The sequence below is a fragment of the Centroberyx affinis genome, unplaced genomic scaffold (genome assembly GCF_046629955.1).
Source record: "Centroberyx affinis isolate AG114_WGS23_722 - 3 ecotype Tasmania unplaced genomic scaffold, CSIRO-AGI_Caff_v1 ptg004511l_1, whole genome shotgun sequence".
NCBI lineage: Eukaryota > Metazoa > Chordata > Actinopteri > Beryciformes > Berycidae > Centroberyx > Centroberyx affinis.
The window spans coordinates 25,819-47,484 of record NW_027282156.1 but is presented as its reverse complement, the minus strand read 5'-3'; the positions used below and the strand labels follow the sequence as shown (position 1 = coordinate 47,484).

The 21,666-nt window shown below is 39.9% G+C and overlaps 1 protein-coding gene across 1 annotated transcript; it reads left to right on the top strand.

Moving 5' to 3' along the window:
• The first annotated feature begins 656 nt into the window (after positions 1–656).
• On the top strand, positions 657–14,996 carry LOC139665265 (unconventional myosin-Ih-like). Its single transcript, XM_071544267.1, has 32 exons — positions 657–686; positions 4,628–4,789; positions 5,175–5,290; positions 6,288–6,486; positions 6,581–6,661; positions 6,795–6,974; positions 7,121–7,219; positions 7,377–7,490; positions 7,602–7,673; positions 8,006–8,125; positions 8,256–8,323; positions 8,413–8,518; positions 8,681–8,761; positions 8,867–8,958; positions 9,115–9,209; positions 9,429–9,475; positions 10,376–10,456; positions 10,574–10,679; positions 11,310–11,427; positions 11,699–11,812; positions 11,894–11,970; positions 12,060–12,128; positions 12,271–12,355; positions 12,471–12,633; positions 12,762–12,845; positions 12,945–13,038; positions 13,582–13,637; positions 13,738–13,873; positions 13,994–14,064; positions 14,587–14,684; positions 14,784–14,883; positions 14,964–14,996. Exons 1-32 carry the CDS (start codon positions 657–659, stop codon positions 14,988–14,990), a joined length of 3,141 nt encoding a protein of 1,046 aa, XP_071400368.1. The 3' UTR covers positions 14,991–14,996.
• The last annotated feature ends 6,670 nt before the right edge of the window (positions 14,997–21,666 follow it).

The following is a 21,666-nucleotide window of genomic DNA, read 5'->3' as shown; positions in this document are numbered from 1 at the left end:
ATGAGCGCTTTGTAATTAGTTAGAAATGCATCTGCCTAATCAAAGATCAGTAATAGAATACCTGTGCTGTAATTTTGTGGGGAGGAGGGTGAGGATGGGTCTCTGGGAGGATAGAGTTGCAACATCCTTGTATTACATACCTGCACACACACACACACATACACACACACACACACACACACACACACACACACTTCCTTAAACACAAAGTGTGGCTGTTGGACACTCAGGTGAAGCGCTGGATGAGCATTTGCTGCCTGGGCCTCATGAATGATTGACCAGCACAGTGCTTCCCGAGCCAGATAGCTCATTACTGTCTCATTACGTACAATGCAGGGACACCGGTCCGGCAGGAAGCGTCAGTGCCACCCTCCTCCTCTTCAGCCTTCTGTCCCGGGCCTTGGTACCGGGCCTGCTCCGAGAGAGCGCTTGAATCAGAGACCGGTGCAAACCTCGAGCAGCGGAGGGGACGGTGGTGACAGTAGTGCAGTGACAGTCTTAGGGAAATATCTGTGCTGAGTTGAAGAGGCTCTAACATGGGAGAACTGCTTGGCTACTAAAGCAGGCACCCAAGGCTGTGTCTGTCTGTATTGTGTACCTGAGGACTGTGGTTCAAAATAGTTTGGATTTATCAGGGTCGTCATACTGATTCAACCATGGCTCACATGGCATTGGAAATGACAGAGGTAATGACATGGCGTGTGTTTGGCTGCATTTGGGTGTCGTTTAATTCATTGTATTGCTCTATTGTAATTTCCTTATAACTCTATAAAAATAGGTTACATAGGATTGAAATAGCCTACTTCAGATTATACTTACAGATAGATTTAAGACAATTTTAGTTACTTTTAGTTACTTTTTAGTTAATTCTTTACCACTCCTAGGTGTGAAATATTTCTCATTTAAATAAATTTTTACTGTGTGTTCGCTAACCTTTAGCAACTGTTGAGGAGGCACCGTACTATACTGTACTGTACTGTACTGTACTGTGCCGTACTGTATGATGGAGACCTGCGACGGTCAGGTTTCTCTAGACACCTGGAGCCCCCCAAATGTGTGTTGCCCTGGGTGATGTGTGGTGTCAGTCAATGGCCCATGAGGAGTGCTATCTCTTTCAGGAGCCTAACTGCCACTTTGTGGCTGCGTAACAGGATCCTGCACCATAGTGGAGAGACAGGGACAATGGAGTGCCCTCTCGGGTGATGGTCTCCGGGTCAGATAGACTTTCCTGTTCCGCCTTAGCCTGACATCAAAGTTTAGTTGCTCATTTTTACATTTTTTTATGCATGCAACATACATGTGACTGTGCGTTTTTTCCGTCCACTGTTTATCTGTTTCAATAACTGTAACTCTTTCTGTTACCTGCCTTCCCTCCACCTCCTCCTTCTCTGCTTCATAGTCTCCAGTATCTTGAAGTATCTCCAGTAGTAGTAGTAGTATCTTCATAGTCTCCAGTATCTTGAAGGGCCTCTCTTCTGTCCAGCTAGTAGGTGCCATTGTTGCCAAAAGGAGTCACCTCTTATATTCTGTTATCCCCCCTAGTCCTGTGCTTCAGCCAAATTGTCCATCCCATTACGGCATAGTGTTGTTTTCCCATCTGCCAAGTGTTCAACAGAGGTCAGATTCCCTCTGAAAGGCTACTGGAAATCTCTGCCCTGCGCTCTGTGCCATGCCAGCAGCCTGCTCACACAGATGCCAGCAGTGTGCCAACAGCAGGGCAGGGCGTCCGAGACGGGCCAGGTGCTGGCTGCTTCACCTGCTCGCTTTTTCCATTTGCTGCAATACATGCTGAGCAATGATGCCAAAACCCCAATTTCTAGAAGAGCAGTTGACATGTTGCAAGGGTGTTTCAAGTGTTGTTAATAAACAGTGTTGATTAAATTCCCATGCTGTGAAAAATTATAACATTTTCAGTTTGGTTTAAAGCTGGACAAACTTAGAACAGATTCACCATTTGGTTTCCTGTAAAAACTGGATTATTGTTTTTATTATTACTACTATTATTATATAGGTTATTATTAACCCTAAGCCAGCATCTAATGCATGCATTTGGAAAGCCTTTCAGTTTCTTAAATGATAGAATTGCTACCAGTGATTGCGCCAGTGATTGGGCCACTGAGTGTAAAATTGACCTTGTCATTAGATATTGTATGATGTATAATTTTAGATTGTACAAGTAATTGTAGATTGTATAAGATTTTATATACTTTTTCTATTTCAGTAAATTGCACTGAATTTTCCCAAACAAATACAAAAACAAAATTCTTATTGCACTTTCATCCTCTGCAATGTGAGTGAAAACACTCACACACATAAAATATTATACAAAATAGAAACAGGTGCACTTCTTTCGAAAGGCTACTTTGTAGCTGGTTGCTGGACTTCAATGATAAGAGACTGAGTTGAAAGAAAGCAGCGCACCAATATAATAATAGAAAAGAATATAACAAAAAAGACGTCACCTCATTTTCACCAATTAATTTTTTGGCTGTGACTGCTAACGCGTTTCGGTATTACACCTTCATTCAGGTGTAATACCAAAACTTGAACATAAAATATTATGTCTCTCTATAAGAAGCCTCAATTCTTTCCTGCATGGCTTGCAGTTGTGAAGGTCTAGCTGTAATATTCTGTTAAAGACAGTCTGATTGTGGTCATTTAGTTGAGTGGTGCCTTCAGCAGTTTTTATTTTAAGCTGTCTTTAAGATGGTAGCCTACAGATTTATTGGCCATTGAATCTCTACGCTAGTATTGTCTTTGTATTATCATAGTATCTTTGCTGTACATTTTTTAAGTGTGTGTGTGTGTGTGTGCGCGTGCGGCCATGCATGGGTTGTCAAAAGATTGTCCTCTGTCTTTGCCCTTGGGACATTACATAAGGCGAGCAATAGGATAACAACAGAAGAAGTGATGAATTACCTTACACATTTTGCCCTTGGCCTATCTTCCAGCCTGGTAGAGCTTTCCTGTGATTTCGCACAGTATAAAGCAGTTCAGTATTCAGTGGGGTAATGACATGTAGAGTTTTTACTGAGCAGGACTTGGACAAAAGCAATTTGATGAAATGTGTTTGGACAAGCAGAAACTTTATTTAAATGACAAAAAAAGAATAGACACAATCATACACCTGTTTGTTGTGTGTGCTCAACCAACCTCTAACCTTTCACTATACACACATACTGTAGACACAGACACACGCACACGCACACACGCACACACACACACACACACACACACACAAATACATACTTAGACTCAGATTTGCTTCCTTTGTTGCACACTCGCTATATTATTGATGGCTTCCTATTGGAGGAAATGGAGGCTGTAATATGTCAATGTTTCCTGCCATACTACTGTCCTTTTCCTACAATAAAACCAGATGTTCAGTTCAGAAAAGGTACTGAGGCACACGGATCAGGAATCTGCACGGTAGGGAATTGGCACTTTTTGTTGAACATTTCATTGATCATACATATGGCTTTTAAGATATATGTTTTATTGTATGTCATTTCACTGTACATTTCTGTTGGGGGAGATATGCAAAAGCTTCTTTTACTCCAGACTGAATTGTGAGTGTCAGTTACCGTGATATGGGACTTTGGTGACAGGTCAACTTGGCAGCAACGCGAGCCAAACTATTGAAGCATAATAGTGGGTGGCTCTTTCAGAGCACCGTAATTAAAGTGCATCGAGTTTGACGATTATTTTACCTGGCACATATTCAGTAGTGTATTTTCAGATGGCACAACACATCCTTTGTGTATACGTATTGTATTGAACCTAATTAATTCACTCGATAAAGTTCATATTTATGTCATAGTTTCTTTTGAAGCCTGTATTGTAATTGTAGAAGCAGAGTAGGGGTTTCTGCACAACTTCACCTACTTCCAAGGTGCATGGAGAAGGGAAAAAGGTCTAAAAAGGTCAAAACTCCAGCAACACTGATGAAGGCCACAAGCCGAAACGCGTTGGTCTAACAATAAAGTTGTTCTATATACTACAAGTGTTGCTGTATTGTAATTGTCACATATTAAAGAGAGGGATTTTGGAGAAGGTGAAGAGTAGGTGCGATTTGGGGTTCGCCTAATTGCTAAGACTAATTGCTCTTTAAAAAAAACAACAAAGCAGATTAGATAGTGATGGCTGAAATTAGATTTGTCATGAGTTTAGAGGATGCAGCCAAGGCCACCAACTGTTCGGACTGGAGGTCACAGATAGGGGAACAAATAGGGAGGAAATGAGTTGTCTTCTGGGGAACAAATATCCTAAGTTGGTCATGATTTTGTGTGTGTGTGTGTGTGTGTGTTCCCAAGCAGTGACAGCCTCAACAAAAACAGATAACTCTGAGGAAAACAGGACACGAAGGGAAAGGACAGGTCATTTCATCGGTCATCAGGTCATCAGAATAGAAGAGAAGTAGGCTATAAAACAGTAAATACAATTTTCCCTGAGCAAAACACATCTAGTAGATTCCGAGAGAGCAATAAACTTGTTTAATCAGAGAGCAATAAAATTGTATAATCAAGTTCTCATAAAATGTATACAGCAGGTTTGTCATGGTACTTGGTCCTGCTGTGATATCTTGTTTCCTGGGCATATCACTGACTCTGTTCCTGCTTGGGCACAGAGCCTGGAGGAGCGGTGTAATCGGATCCTGCGGAACATGGAGGCCTCCCTGACGGCCCGGGATCGCGTGGGCATCCAGGATTTTGTTCTACTGGATGCCTATACCAGTGAGAGTGCCTTCCTGGACAACCTAAGGAAGCGCTTCCATGAGAATCTAATTTACGTGAGTCTTTCCTGTGGGGTGTAATGTTGTATAACCAGGCTGCACTCTTTCTCTCTTACTCTAATTAAGCATCACATCTTCAACCTTCAACCCGACAAGGACCTAATCCTGTGTTCCCTTCTACTGAATCTGGCACCTTGTATTGCTGAAACAGCAGCTCCTGTACTTTTACATTTGCAGAGTGAGCACTCTAAAGGTCACTGCTCTCTGACCTCTCATGACAAGTGATTAACCATACTTACTGCTTTTGATAAGAGGAACATTACTTCCAAATGCAGTGATGCACAGACACCACACCGCTCATGGCCTTCTTTTATTGCCTGTTTATCTTTGAAAGAAAATGTCGGAGAAGACCATAGCTTCCTTTCCTTGTCTTTCTCTACAGACCTATATTGGGACTCTCCTGGTGTCGGTCAATCCATATAAAGATCTAGACATCTACAGCAAGAAGCAAATGGATACATACATGGGTGTAAACTTTTTTGAGCTTCCACCTCACATGTAAGACCATTTTGTTGTTTTGTTATTATGTACTTATTGGCATACTATGGGTACAATGGAGATTGTCTATGCTGGACAAATAAACAGCTACCTTTATTTTCATGGAAGTATTAAAATTGTACAGGACACTTTCACACTTCTACCTGCTGGGCCCGCATCCATCATAAACACATGTTTTATAGCCAAGCTTTGTTCAAACCCACAGAAATGTATTTTAAATTCTAGTCAAGATCCCAAGGTTTCTAAAGATATCAAATATGTCATGCTGAATTACAAGGAAATGTGTATAAAATGGTGCACAAATCTGTAATGGTGCAGCATTAAAAAAAAATGGTGCATTGGGTTTGAATATTTCACTCAGTATAAGCATGCTATAGCTTCAATGGTGCACTGGAATGCACAGATACAGAATATGTATGTGACATTGTCGTGCAGTAAGGAAAACATTTTTTTTCTACATTTGAAGCTACTTAAGAAAGATAGCTAAGGGGAAACTCAGGGTGCAAGGGGTTAAACAGATTATTACAAGAGAGATACCGGAGAGAATGTAAAAAAAGATGAAAAAGTAATAGACGTTAGTGTTAGGAACTAGAAACAGCTGGTCAAGCTAAGGTAAAATTAAAGTTCATAAAAGACACTTAAGAGATGTTAAGTGTGATTCGTCTCTGGCTTGGAGGTTAAATATGATCCAAGCTCAGCCAGCCTTAAAAGTGATCGAATGAGTGTTAATATCAAATTTAAAAACTTCCATACAAACATTGCTTGGAGGCTAAAATAAAGGGTTCAGTGTTCACATCTCTTAGTTCTGATCAAAAAGTAAAGCTTTGTGAACAAGGGAGGAGCATTTGACTTACAGGAGTACTGAACGTTACAGTAGTTTAAGCAGTAGAAATAAAAGCATGTATGACTTTCTTGTCAGACGATAAAGAACCTGTAAGCCCAGTTAGGGTCTGATTTTAATAAGGGGGCTAAATTTGACCAATCACCGTACTTGCAGTTACGCCCTGGCAGACAACGTCTTCCGCACCATGCTGGCTGAGTTCAACAACCACTTCATCCTGATCTCAGGGGAGAGCGGGGCCGGCAAGACGGAGGCCTCCAAGAAAATCCTGCAATTCTATGCCGTCAGCTGCCCCAGTACCAAACTGCTGAACAATGTCCGAGACCGACTGCTTCTCTCAAACCCAGTGCTTGAGGTCAGTGTCTTTTTAACGGATGCATTGTTTACCATGATAAGAGAACCACATGAAATCAATCTCAGGCACTTCATGGCCTTTTTGCCTCTGCCAGGCTTTCGGAAATGCCAAAACCCTGAAGAATGACAACTCAAGCCGCTTTGGGAAGTACATGGACATCCAGTTTGACCACCAGGTGGACTGAAATAACCTCAGCACATAATTTAACCATTTAAATGTCAAGATAATTATGTAATACATCAATGCAGTGACTTTAGGGTTCCACACACAGCACAGAAGACAGGTTATGGATTACCTTTCTCTCTCAGGGTGGAGCTGTTGGTGGACACATCCTCAGCTACCTACTGGAGAAGTCCCGCGTTGTCCATCAGAACCACGGAGAAAGAAACTTCCACATCTTTTACCAGCTGGTGGAAGGAGGAGAGGAAGATCTGCTCCGTTGGCTTGGCCTGGAGAGGAACTGCCAGCACTACAGTTACCTGGTACAGGTCAGAGAAGAAAGCACTTAATTTACCTGGTGAAGCTAAACTGGTGAAAGGCCTTATCAGGAGGCCCAGGAACTGCCGTTTAGATTGGAGTCAATAATCAAAATGTTGTTTTTATTCCTTACATTTCATGTTCCCGTTTCATCCAGGGAGATTGTGCCAAAGTGAGCTCTATCAACGATAAAAGCGATTGGAAGACAGTGCGGAAAGCGCTCTCTGTCATAGAGTTTGGTGAGAGTGATATTGAGGTGAGGTTGTATATTTTTTGCAATAGAGAGTAATTAGACGTTACCACTTACAGAAATTGTGGGATAAACATTGTGTGAATTGGGCAAAAGTATAATATAAAACTACATATGGTTTTGCTAGTCATTCATGATGTATTTCTCTCTGGGTATAATGCAGCACCTGTTTGGAATTATCGCCAGTGTGCTCCACTTGGGAAATGTCAAGTTTGATGCAGATCTTCGAGGATACGCCATTCTCAACAACAATCCGGAGATGCACTGGCTGTCAAAGGTGAGACACGAGCAAGTCATAAATCATTAAAACCCTTTCTCTTTCTTAAGGCAGTCTTCAGAAGGAGACCGGGTGGAGATTTGGTGTTACATGTCTGGTTTTGTTTTGCAGTTGCTGGGGATTCCCACTCAGGTGCTACAACAGGGCTTAACCCACAGGAAGATTGAAGCCAAAGCTGAGGAGGTGACTATTTTTGTTTATTTCATAGTATCAAACATATTTAACTTTTACTTTTCTATCTTGTTCTACGACGTTTTGTCTATTGGTCTACTTGTTCTTGTCTGTTATAGAGAATGGAGAGTTAATGTTGAAATTTTAAATATAAATAACATGTAATTGTTGTAGTTTTTCTATCTTTATTTCTATTTTTTATTCTGTATTTCTACCTGGGGTTGACATGTTTTTAAGTGTGTGGTTCAAATGGAAGGTCTTTCTGTGGAATAGTGTATGCTTTTAAATGGTGATAATAAAGACTTTTTGGAATTCAAATGTTTCTATCTTGTGCTGCTGTCAAGGTGTTCAGCCCCTTCACTGTGGACCATGCAGTATATGCCCGGGACGCCCTAGCCAAAGCCATCTATGGCCGGACTTTCAACTGGCTGGTCAACAAGATTAACGAGTCATTAGCTAACAAGGCGAGTAAACCATAAAGATGTAACAACCAAAGCGATCTAGTCACTGTCCAATCAATCTGTAGCAGATTTTCTTTGCACGGATACAAACAAGTGAGGAAGGAAGCATGATATCTGTGTCTTTTACATGTAGGATTCCTCCAGGAAGACCGTGATTGGCCTGCTGGACATCTACGGGTTTGAGGTTTTCCATGTGAACAGGTGAGAGCATGCACAGAGGAGCTGTGTCTTCAACAATGAATGTGTGAAATGAAGATCCTGATAATGACAGTGTCTATTATTTGTTTTAGCTTTGAGCAGTTTTGCATCAACTACTGCAACGAGAAGCTACAGCAGCTTTTCATCCAGCTGACCCTAAAGTCAGAGCAGGAGGAGTACGAGATGGAAGGGATTGAAGTAAACACTCCTGCGACACTATTTCTCCTCACATCCGCCGACATTTGTGGCTCAGAATGCTATTAGCATGTAAACAGAAACTTGCAAGCAATACAAAGAGGCAAAATCTACATAAAACCCACAACATAATCTATGATTTCTATTCTCGTTTCTTATGCTCAGTGGGAACCAGTGCCATATTTCAACAACAAGATCATCTGTGACCTGGTGGAGGAGAAACACAGAGGCATCATCTCTGTACTGGTAAAGACATGACAGTGATTGTCAGGCAGAAAGACAAAAAATACTCTACATACTGTCACAAAAAAACTGATAGGCTGAATTCTTGATTCCTGTCCTTTCACATAGGATGAGGAATGTTTACGTCCCGGAGAGGCCACAGATCTTACCCTCCTGGAAAAGATGGAGGAAAAGATGGGTGGTCACCCTCATTTCATCACGTGAGTTCACGTGCACTTCCGATTTGCAGTCCAAACACTGTGTGCGAGGTTAAGGAACACGATCGCATAAGATGCAAATGATGAGACCATGCCAACACTTAGCTCTGCCACATAGTAGAACAATATCCTCTATCTCTATCTCTCCCCTTCCTGCAGACATAAACTTGCAGATCAAAAGACCAGGAAAACATTGGAAAGAGGAGACTTCCGCCTCTTGCACTATGCTGGCGAGGTTACATACTGTGTGGTTGGTGAGAGATGAATTCCACATACAAATATAAAATGACGACCAACTTTTTTCTATTTTTCTCATGTTGTCTCCTCACATACACCTCTCTCTACTCTAATACACCACTAGAACCTGATACACCTCTATAACTCTTTTTCTATATGTTTAGTAATAGTGACTTTCTCTGTTTCAATGTTGTTTAAGTTATTTTTGGCTCTCTAAACTAAATTCTTTTTTTCAGGCTTCTTGGACAAAAACAATGATCTCTTGTATAGAAATGTGAAAGAGGTAAGTGTGCCCACTGTCCAATGCCCACAGCTAATGCGGGCAGCAACTGCATTATTCATTGTTAAGCACACCTGTGAATTATAGAGGAGCTGATTGGTAAACATTGCTTTGGAATAGATTGATTGGACTTTAAAGGGGGAAACTATGTGCTCCTACATGCTGCAAAAGCTGTTTATTGATTTGATTGATTTTATTTGGGCGATTACCAAGGTCATTACAGTAAACTAAAACTACAACTAAGATGAAAACTAGGTGTTTAGAAAAAACTGTTGTAAACTGAAATAAAAATAAAAAAAAGACTGTGAAAACACTAAAACTGAACTAAAGCTATTCTATCTAATTGTAAAACTAACTAAAATAAAATAAAAATATATGTGAAATTTATTAGTTTTCATCTTTTGGTTTATGTGCAGGGTAAAAAGATAACCAGGTGTGGGTGGGGAGTTTTTGGCTATTTTCCCTAAATGCTCACTACTGGATTATTTTGAGCTAAATGGTTTGAGAATAGTTTAGAATACTGTTGAATCTGCTAGTGAGTTTCATTTGAACATTATGAAATCAAGTGGTCTCAAATTTAAGTTAGTTGAGGATGTATTGAAAAATCTATTAAATTAATGTAGCCTAAATACATTTTTAAAAGGATTTATGAGCTTGTATCATCATACCTTTAAAAAATATCAGTCCTAGCAAAATAGGCCTGCAAAAACTAGAACTACAACTGAAAAAAAATAAAAAAAACCAAATAGATTTAAACAACAACAACAAAAAACCCTAAACTACCAAAACCACACTGAAAACTAACTAAAACGAAACTGAAATTGAAATAAAAATTGAAAACTACATACAATAAAAATGAATAAAGAATCCAATTGGTACTTATGAGATTTTGTTACCCTTAAGGTCATGCGTCAGTCCAAGAATGCCATCATCAAACACTGTTTTCCTTCTACTGAGCCGGACAGCAAGAAGAGACCTGAAACGGTAAGAAACGGTTCAGAAGACGATGCTCAATGATCCACTGATTTCATGATTTGCTCATACAAAACTATGGCGTACGATGGCTACCCATATTTATCCCATTTTCCTATAACTCCTCAGGTGGTCACTCAGTTTAAGAATAGCCTGGTGGGCTTGACTGAGATCCTCATGTCTAAAGAGGCCTGGTATGTCCGCTGCATCAAGCCCAATGAAGGCAAGCAGCCAGGTGAGGCTTTGTGTCACAAAAATCCCCCACTTCTGCAATTAACTTAAAACTCTAGCTTAATAACATACTGTGCTGTACCTGTATGTAGGGTTGGGTTCTGTTACCCGGTTCCCGATTTGTTAATACCCAAGTCGAATGAATTCTCTCATCAAATCCCCTGTCCCCCCAATGATGTCAAGTGCTCGAAAGTGTGGGCACACTTCTAAAAATTAAATGAGAATATGGCAAAATGCAATATTTGTGGCACTGTCCTGTTGACTGTGATGGATACGTACTTATCAATGCAGCATCACGTAAATGTTAGCCTGTGTGCCGTGTTTTTGATTTTTTTTTGGTCCTTTCCCCCCCCCAACAAATTATGAAAAAAAGGTTTGATAAAGGATTGGAAAGAATTCGGATTGGATAAGCAGATTCCATACTGGACTCAGATTCAATAAAATGCTTTCGACCCCAACTGTAACTCATACATGTTCAGCCTACACTCAGCCAAAACGTAGACTTACGGCAGACATCTTTTGACCCATGACCCCTCAGGATGTCGTCTTGAATGTGCCGCTTCATTCATAGTGCATACCCTCACATGTGTTGCATAACCTGACGTGTTGCCCTGTGACCTGGCGTCTCCTGTAGGGCGCTTCGACGATGTGTTGGTGAGACATCAGGTGAAGTACCTGGGGCTGATGGAGCACCTGAGGGTCAGGCGCGCCGGGTTTGCTTACCGCCGCAGATATGAGATCTTCCTCCAGAGGTGGAACCACACTAACCACACAGCTTGCTTCACTGCTCTTGTTTTCATCTGCATGCAGCCAATGAGATTACTCTAGTTTAATTAATGCAGAACACAGCTGCATTTATGTTTTTGCCTTGACCACCTACATTTCTGTTGTTTGTTTTATTTGCCAGTGCGTTAGGTTACATGGTCAAAAGCTGTCCACCCTGTGTGTGTGTGTGTGTGTGTGTGTGTGTGTGTGTGTGTGTGTGTGTGTGTGTGTGTGTGTGTGTTCTTCCTCTGTGCTTAGGTATAAGCCTCTGTGTCCAGAAACCTGGCCCAACTGGAAAGGTACTGCGGCAGAAGGTGTGCAGTGCCTGATCAAACACCTGGGCTATAAACCTGATGAATACAAGATGGGCAGGTAAGCAGATGCTAATTGATGGGTGCTGGTTTACCTGGAAACAGACACAGGAGGTTCTCACTGTTTCCTCTTTCCCTCAAGGACTAAAATTTTCATCCGCCACCCCAGAACTCTGTTTGCTACAGAAGATGCGTTTGAGGTCTGCAAGCATGAGCTAGGTGGGTTCTTGCTCTAAAAGTTTAGCTGTAGTGATACAATTAATAAAATTAAACTTCTGTGGATGACTGGTTGACTGTTATTGTCACAGCAACAAGGATTCAGGCAAAGTACAAAGGCTACAGGGTGAAAGGAGACTACCTGAGGCAGAAAGAAGCTGGTGAGTTTTTTGGTCATACACTAAAACCCTTAACTGAATTGAGGTTTGCGATATATACTACAAGACTTTGGTTGAGTGAATAGGTGTCCCCTACTTTAACCAAAACTATGCTACTTTTTGTTACCTTGTGTTATTTAATTAGCCACTAAGATTGAGACCTGCTGGAGAGGTCTGATGGCTAGGAAGGAGCGGGAAAGGAGGGCTTGGGCTGTCAAGGTCATAAAGAAGTAAGTGAGATGGGATTGATGGTTAAATTGGATTGAAATGGTGTTTGTAATGGAGGCACCAAACAATCTAATAACATCTACAATGCGAGGTTACCTGTCTGTTGATATGTTGCAGGTTCATTAAAGGTTTCATGACCAGAAATCAGCCGGCTTGCTGTGACAACAGTGAGTACCTGACTTTTGTGAGGCAGAACTACCTCACACGGCTTAGGGAAAACCTTCCCAAAACAGTCCTGGACAAAAACACCTGGCTAACCCCTCCCCCTATAATGCAAGAGGTGAGTGACACATGTTTGCATCCACAGCCTCTAATTCTACTGCTACATGCATGTTGGGTACTGGTTGGTAATGACGATATCCTGTGAAGGCGTCAGATCAAACAAGCCATACTACGTACTTTTTGTAGGTCTCCCAGCTCCTGCGGAAGCTCTACATTCGCCACATGGTACGGGTGTACGTTAAAACCATCACCCCACAGAGGAAGGCACAGGTATAATGCAAGGTCTTTCACAGACAATGTTATATACTTATACTGTGTATCAACATATACAGTATAGTTTCTGATTTTATGGTGTCTCCCTGTCTACAGCTTCAGCTGAAAGTACTGACCAGCTCCATGTTCAAAGGAAAGAAGGAAAACTACCCCTTCAGTGTCTGCAGACCGTTCATGGACACCAGGATAAGTAAGATTGCAGAACTTCTTCCTGTCACTGAGTGCAATTTCATGCACACATAGTATTCCACATAATAGCTTTTGTGCATTTATAAACACAAATATCCTTATAAACATGATTAAACAGAATATTCCAATTGTTCCAGCGGAAACTGGGCTTATGGAGACTGCAAATGCCAACAGTAAATGGGATAATAATGGGATGCATGCATGCCTCAGTATTCTGAGCAATATTGCTGAGTCTGAGATATTTGATTTGGTTTTCACAAATTTGGGATAAGAACCATTCCAGATTACTGCAAATATATTTTGTTCATATAAGGGATATGCATTTTTAAAAATGTGAATTAAGAGCAGAAAACATATTATTTTTAATAACACAACAACAACATTTGTGGGCCTGTTAACAGACTTGAAGACTTTTTTATTTTGCACATTGCTGACCATTGTTACGTTATTACATTCTGCTTGTGTGTTGTGTGAAAAGTAAGAACTATAATGTATTTTCTATTATTTTAGCTATATTCTGAGTAGTTGCTGTTATTTTATCTAGGTGAGGAGGACATAAACATCAAAGTGCTTCAGACGATTCAGCATGAGCACATCAAGGTAAACTAACAACAGCACTTACTTGGGGCCTGTATAATGAGCTTTAATTGCATCTTTGCCCTTATTTGATCCTGTCTCACTCTGCGTATCCGTCCCACAGTACAGTGTCCCAGTGGTGAAGTATGACAGGAACGGGTTCAGGCCTCGTCTGAGGCAGCTCATCTTCACTCAGGCAGCGGCCTACCTGGTGGAAGAGGCCAAGATCAAGCAGCGAATACACTACAACTCTCTGAAAGGTAAACAGCGATATAGAATAAACATTGTTATTTGTAGCGAGAGTTACACACGCACTGGAAAGTATAGCTATCATATTCATATGTTTATTTCAGATTCTCAAGGTGGCTCTATTTTCGTAGGTGTATCGGTCAGCAACCTGAGTGACAACTTCCTGATTCTCCATGTGACATGTGATGACATCAAGCAGAAGGTAGACTAATCAATAGGCTAGTGTCCATATAGGCATGGATTTATGGAAATGTGTCATGAAATTTGTCTTCGTCGCAGTCATTGACCGACTGAATGACTGACTGAATGCTTGACTGATTGATTGATTGATTGATTGACTGATTGTTTTAACAATTTTAGATTTTAAAACATAGCAAGACTCTGCCTTTCATTAAAAACATATGACATCAGGATAACACAATAAATTTGCTGCTATCGTTTCATCGTTCTACATTCATTAATTTTCTACTTTTATTTTCTTACGATATAACTAATGCAGAATTACCCGAATATATATAAAGTTAACACAAACATGCCTATTTTAGGTCATTTATAAATACAAGGAAAAGCACTCCAAGAAAACCCCACAATCCATACAGTTGAGACAGAATCCCAGATCAGCTCACAAACATAACTTCATGAATTGCTTTATTCAAGGCTGAGGCATTTAAAAAAATAATCAAATCATATATTTGAATATGACTAATAACATTTATTCTTTTAGGGGGATCTGGTTCTGCAGTGTGACTACCTGTTTGAGGCCTTGACCAAGCTGAATGTGGTGGCCAGCAAGCAGAGCTGTGTCAAAGTGGTCCAGGGCAGGTACACAATCTTTAAAACTGAATCCTCAATCCATTTTAAATTGTTGCAAAATGTTTACTGTTTTTGACTTGTTAAGAAGTCGCACGCTGTCATTTGCAGCGTGCGATTTGACATCCAGCCTGGCAGAGAGGGCTTTGTTGACTTCAAGAGCGGCCAGGAGTCCATGGTCTACAGGGCCAAGAATGGCCATTTGATGGTGGTGAGTATGAAGTTCAAGGATCAACTTAAGCCATTACTATTCATGACATGTTCAATAGACAGAGCTCTTTATTTTCTCAGGAATCTACCAGAACCAAGTCGAGATGATGATGGCAACGATGTGGGATGATGTTGCTCCTCTCACTCCCAGAGCCATTGCAAATCTCAGAGGCAGCCATGCTCGCTCTGCAGTCCTGCTGCGTGGCTGTTGCCAGAACTTGTGTTAATTACGACAGCTGATTTTTAAATTTTGAGCAACTCTTAATGTCAATGTTACAAAATGAAGTGTAGGCTATTATTACATGATTACTGCCAATACCTTAGTTATAGAGAGTGGACAACGTGCCCATAGTACAGCCTCAGTGGATCTGCTTGCTCCTCACACTCTCTGAATTATCTGTGTGTGTTGAACAAACTGATTCCAGCTGTGATTCATATACACAAAGGCCTTGTGTTCTTTTATAAAACAAACAAACAAATATCCATCATTGAGCAGTAAATCACATGCATAGAGGAAGTTGTAATCAGGATATATATATTTTTTTTATTAAACTGATATCCTGTTTCTTAGATGTTAACTGTAGAGAAAAATATTAACATGTGTGAAGCCATAAATGTCACGTTTATAATTTCTCACCAATGTTGTACCTTTACATTAAAACATTAAAGCACAACTGATACTGCACAAGTTTAACATCTTTAATTTTTCAAGAAAATTTGTTCAATACAGCACAAAAGGTACTGGTCAGCATATTTGAAATGGTTGCTTTGTATACTGAGAGATGAGTTGAGATGTAGAGGCGGAAATGTTAATCTGACATTATTTTATCATAAGGGCCTTTATTCTCATGGCGGCTTGGTGGACAGATAAGAAACACAGATTTGATGCATAAAACTGTGTCTTACATTCTTTGTAATGAAGCAAGTTTGTCCTTATTTCTGCATAATACAAACAAAAATGCAAAACCATCCCTTGCTGCTGGAAAAGGAACGCCCATAAATTTGATTGACATCCCATAATCTCTCTTCAATCGGGCACCCACAACTAGTGATTACATCGCCACCTTCTGGCTATTTTGCGTAATGCATTATAGAAAATTGCCAGTAGCCTATAAAGGGGTCTTGAACAGTAGTATTCGTTTTATTCTTTAATCCAGTGGTTCTCAACGTGGGGTCGGGGGACCACCAGGGGTCCTTGAGGGGGTTCCAGGGGGTCCCCAGCAAATTGATGAATTATTAAACTTCACCATTATTTCATTTACAATTAGTGAACACAATTAGAGAATGTAGAAGAATGACTGTTTTGATCATATTTTCACTGTTATCTCTCTACCTACAATACAGATAGTCATAGAATTCTGGACAAAATCATATCTAACAATAAAAATATTCTCAGATTTGGGGCAGAGAGACAAAATCTCATCAAATGGGGGTCCGTGGCCCTAATGTGGACTAAATTAGGGATCCTTGATATGAATAAGGTTGAGAATCACTGCTCTAATCCATATGAGGTTGTGACAGCAGATAACTAGTCATAGTACTATAATGGCCGTGACAGCAAGCAGCTTACTAACTAAGCTTACTAAATGAACTCATCTTTTTTTCTTTAAGAGAACTGAACGTATTGGTCTCTAGTAGCCTGCCAACTTTTGACTAACCAAATTCAATATGAATACTTTATAACTGCTTAAATGTAATAAAAACATACCTTGCTGTGAATTATAAGGAGGCCTATGACTTTACAAAATTGAGGTTTGTGCACAGGAAAAAGCTGCTTTAAACGGCTCTTCTGATTGGTCATGCAATCGTGTAGACCTCCTCCCTGCCCCGCCCCCCTTGCGCTGTGCTTGCAGTCAAAATTAAAAGTCTGCTGTAGCAATGTGAGAGCAGATTCGAGAAGTTGGAATCACTAAGTTGTACTTGGAAAACAGACTTTCTACAAGAAAAAAGAGCAAATATCATATCAAGATTGGAGCGTCTGTTACTCTCATTCAAATAGGCTACAATAATAGTAATAGTACAGTCCCTTACAGGTTCCTCTGCAGCTATGGAGGCAGATCCTATTGGCTCATCAAGTTTCAGTGGCTTGGTATGTAGCACACTCTGCTGGACAACTTTGGTACAGAGGCCAACATGAAAAAGAAGCGTTCCTGATTGCCTCCACAGGTTGAAGTCAGTGTAAATTGTTAATGTCTGTCCACTGAAACATCTATTCAGCTGAGACCTGGTGTCAAGAAACAATGCAATGCTGGAATTCGGTCGTCACCCCTTAGAAAATACTGCCAGAAGTTTTTTTCTGTATCATGTTCCAACTTGCTTTAGGAAACACTGAATTTTCTCTACCATGTCCAACAAAGAGGTAGATGTCAAAATACAACATAGGCCTACACAAAATACACTGCACAAAAATACAAATGGGGTGGAGGAAGGGTGGCTCTGGTTGCTCACATTAGCATAGGAAAATGTTGATATGTTTATACCACACACTTAGTACAAACATATTCAATCAGTCAAATAATCAATACTGCAAAGTTATAGGGAAGAAAAACAGGGTAACTTCAACTGTTTGCAGGCATATAGACAATGCCAATGAATAACTGCTCACAGTCAGCTTTATTTTTTGGAAGCCTTTACGTAATGAATGATACATTTTAAAATGTACATGGTCTCCCATTTCAGAGTGCCACTAGTATTTGTACTGCTTACTGTAATTTTTAGTATGTCATCCAAAATTCTGAAAATGCAACACTTGTGTTTGTCGTTCTCAACAGTTTCTCAACAAAGATAAACATGCTGAAATATATACCGTCATAAAGTCTGGATGCACCTGTTAATTTATAGATTTCCATGTATCGGCCCTTGTATAAATTAATATTTAACAAACAAAATCTGCTAGCTAACAAACAGTATGAGTTAAGGTAACATTCCCCCCTTTTTCCTTCATTAATTGCATTTGTGTAGGAGCTGGAGAGCCATATTCACTTGGAGGATTTGTTTTGTTTTATTTCATGTCAGTCAGAGAATAAACGGACGTCAGCTCCAATGATATCCTGGCTTTGGGTCCTTCCTTCATCTTCCACACAACGCAGAATTTCACCGGTTACATACAGTATGTATGTATGTGTGCGTGTTTCATATGTGTATATATGAGCATAGTTTGAAATATGGCCTATACGGCCCCTCAAACTCAAGTCATTCAGGCATATTCCCATATGGTGGGAATGCTTTAAAGCCTATCTATAGCCTGTCATCCTTATATTGTTCCTTATTTGGCCACTGAAGATGGCCGCATCAGTTTGAAGGGTGTTTAACTGCGCACAGCACATTTTCTTTCACCCTCGTCTTCAAAGTCTGCCAACAGGAGTCAGGAGTGGTTGCGGAATATCAGGCACATGGGATTGTAAAAATAAACAGTGTGAAACATTTACAGTCAGAACTACCCAAGTCACATGACAGGAAAGTGACACTAGCCGCGTTAATGGTATGGCATGTTAACACCACATTACCACCTGACAACCACATGTGGCCATTAAATAGCCGATTAAAATAAGTTGGCTCCCACTTGGACAGTATATGTGCCAATAAGCAGCAGTGGCAGAAGTCCACGGGAGGCTCCAGTCCAGGATGAGAGTAAACTCGCCTGGGCTGCGAAGTCATACACAATTTAATTAATCTTTTAACTCTGGAAACTATTTTTTATGAGAGCAATGTTCTATTCTATTCTATTCTATTCTATTCTATTCTATTCTTCGTGAATGTTACAGAAGCCTGGTCTTGTATGAACTCAATTTTGTTCACCATTAGGCCTATTTCTGTACCAGGGACTGTTTAGAGCAAAAATCCACTCACTAAAATATGTCCTATAGCCTACATGTTATTTTAAATATCCTTGACAGTGCAGCATATGAAATATTTGTCAACATCAACAACTCTTTAGGTTGAAGATTCCTACTTGTGATTGCAATTTCATCAGGAAACATTACCTCAGGATGTTCCAGTGACAGAAACAAAAGCCTGATTTGTGGATCACCATCAACCTTTACCCACCAAGTGGGCCTTATTAGTAATGTTAACAGTAGCCTACTGAAACAGAAAGTGTACCCATACCCCCACTGAAATCACCCAGGACACTATCACTGTCCATAAAATATGTCTTCCCTTCACTGTAAGTGAAGCAGGCCTGCACATGTGTCATTCAGGACTCACTGGGACTTTTCTTAGAAACCATCACCAAAACTCAACAGCCTTGGAAAACTGCTGGCTGTTGACAAAGGACAAGAGACCCTGCAAGATGTACAGACAACCACTAGATATCGCTACTGTAGCTCTTCTCGCCTGTGTTTCTTAGACTTAATAGGCTACAGATGCACATGAATGATTTTCAAAACTATTTATTCACCTTCAGGCATATGATAATGCCTATCCCTCTCCATATTCAGTGGATGTTTCATACTAACTACATTTCCACCACAGATACTTATTAGAGTGAAAGGATGTGTGTTATAACAGGAGAAATCTGCCTGGAAATTATTACATTAATTAAATAAAATAGTACTAACAACGTAATCATGGTTAACCTCTCAAACTGGTTTGGTGTGTGTCTAGGCAGGTTCTGGTGTGTAAGTGTTCACAGCAATACTTGGACTACCATTAATCTAGTAAATTGTGAACTTTTATGTTTGGGTTAATGTTACTTTCTCATTGGTATTCACACTTAGTTTTTCTTTATATCTTTATTTTTATTTATTTACTACACTGCCTGAACTTTTGTTTGAGAAATTTACTCATTGAACTTTGATTTTTATTCCTGTTTTTAATGATTAGGCCATTTAAAAAACATTTTTTACTGTTGACAGCTGCGATTTTATAAAATGTATCAACATTATTCATAGCTATTAAAGTCTTTATGAAAGTCTGTATTTAAAAATGGGTTTTAGGAGGTGATTTAAAAAGATGACAGTGATTTTACCATGTGTTACCATGTGTTTACTCCCAAAATAATAAAGTGTGCACTCAGAAGCAGTTGCGGGAGATCAGAGCAGACATTTCTCTCACCCATGAAGGAGGTAAGGAAATTCCTCTTGACAACATTCCTTGCTTACTTTTTATTTTTAGTATGCAGCTTGGTGGAGCAGTTGTTCTCAACCTTTTAGTCTTGTGACCCTTAAAAGGAAGTGCTGCCTAGCCTATTTACGACCCCCTGTCACAGGCTGCATATGGTGGTGAACAGTTCAACCAAAGAAAGACTTTCCCTTTTCAGGTTGTTTCATTTGATTCATTATCAGAGGAGGCCGATAGGCTGAAAACTATTCAGTATTTCACAAGAAAGAAGAAAAAATGAGAGAAAAATCTGAAAAAAAAGGACATGATAATAAATTTGTACAGTAGAAATATGTCTATAATATAATATGTAATATATATTTTCCTATCCTATGAGTCATCTCGCAACCCCCCCAAAATGATCTTGCAACCCCCTGGGAGGTCCCGACCCCCAGGTTGAGAACCATTGCCTGAGAGTACAATTTCAGCAAGTGTGTTACAGTAAGTGTGTTCACTGTGTGTGCAGGCTGTGCCAATGTTGCCCTGTGTGTGTGTATCTGCCTATAGAGCTGATAAGGGACATTTGGGGTGGTCACGGGGTGCACAGGAAGGGCCTTTCCTGGACTGGGTCAAGATGCCTGATCCCACTCTGATGTTCGGTTACCCCCAGCTGCCATCTGGTGTCCTGTTTCCTGGTGTCACCTGGCAGCCACCATCAGCCTTTCACAGCAGCTGCTCTGCTTTGGGAATGCACTGCAGAGGAGACTCCTTTACACTTCGCATAAAACTTCATATAGACACGCATACAGACACACTTACACAATATACAAGACTGTATAAACATATTAACAAATATGAAAGAATGAGATCCAGTTTTTTTTTAAATTTAAATTTGTTTTGTTCTCCTATGGTTTCAGGGTTGCCCAACTTCATTAACTCCTATTTAGAATCTCCTGACACTGAAAACCCTAAATCAGGAGATCAACCACTTTTTGCGGGTTCCTGAGTTTTTTTCCTTACATTGAACTATCTGGTCTTTATAACTTCCAGGCAACGTCCTCTGTGCCTTTAGCATGAACTGTTCAGTGCTGTACACCTTTTAAGCCAATAGGGGGCAGGGCATGCTAAGAATTTTTGCTAGTATTGTGAGGAGTCAACACATGGCATATCCTGTTTAATGTTATTTTGGTAACACTTTAGATTAGGGAACACATATTAGCTATTAACTATGGGTTTTCCATCAATAGTTTAATAATTTCTCTCAATAATATGTAACGCTAGCACCTTATAAGCCCCATACTGAGCAAAGCATACTGAGAGCTCAATTCATGTGCAACAACTTCCTTACTGACTGCTGTAAGACTAATTAGGTTATTGAGGGAAAACCCATGGTTAATGGGCTAATACAATAGTGCAGAATAAGGTGCTCATAAGTGGTTTGTAATGAGTAATAATGAACCAATACACTAATATGCATGCTAATAAGTTACTTATTAATAGTTAATATGTGTTCACTGTTCCATAATCTAAAGTGTTACGAATTTCATTTATTTTAAGATTTTTATCATTACATTTTTAAATACACATAAAGTCATGAAAGTGTTTTATTTTTTTTATTTAACAGTTTTTAATTTTATTGATTCTACTTGACTATTTTATATGGTGAGAGAAGCTCTATAATAGTAATATTCTAATTGGTGTGTGTGAGAGGTTAATTGTTATTTGTTGAGGAAATAATTTGCAA

Coding starts and splice junctions, on each gene's coding strand:
- LOC139665265 (XM_071544267.1), top strand. CDS start 657: ATGGCTCACATGGCATTGGAAATGACAGAG. Junction 8,959..9,114: donor GGTCACCCTCATTTCATCAC/GTGAGTTCACGT, acceptor CCCTTCCTGCAG/ACATAAACTTGCAGATCAAA. Junction 11,428..11,698: donor TATGAGATCTTCCTCCAGAG/GTGGAACCACAC, acceptor CTCTGTGCTTAG/GTATAAGCCTCTGTGTCCAG.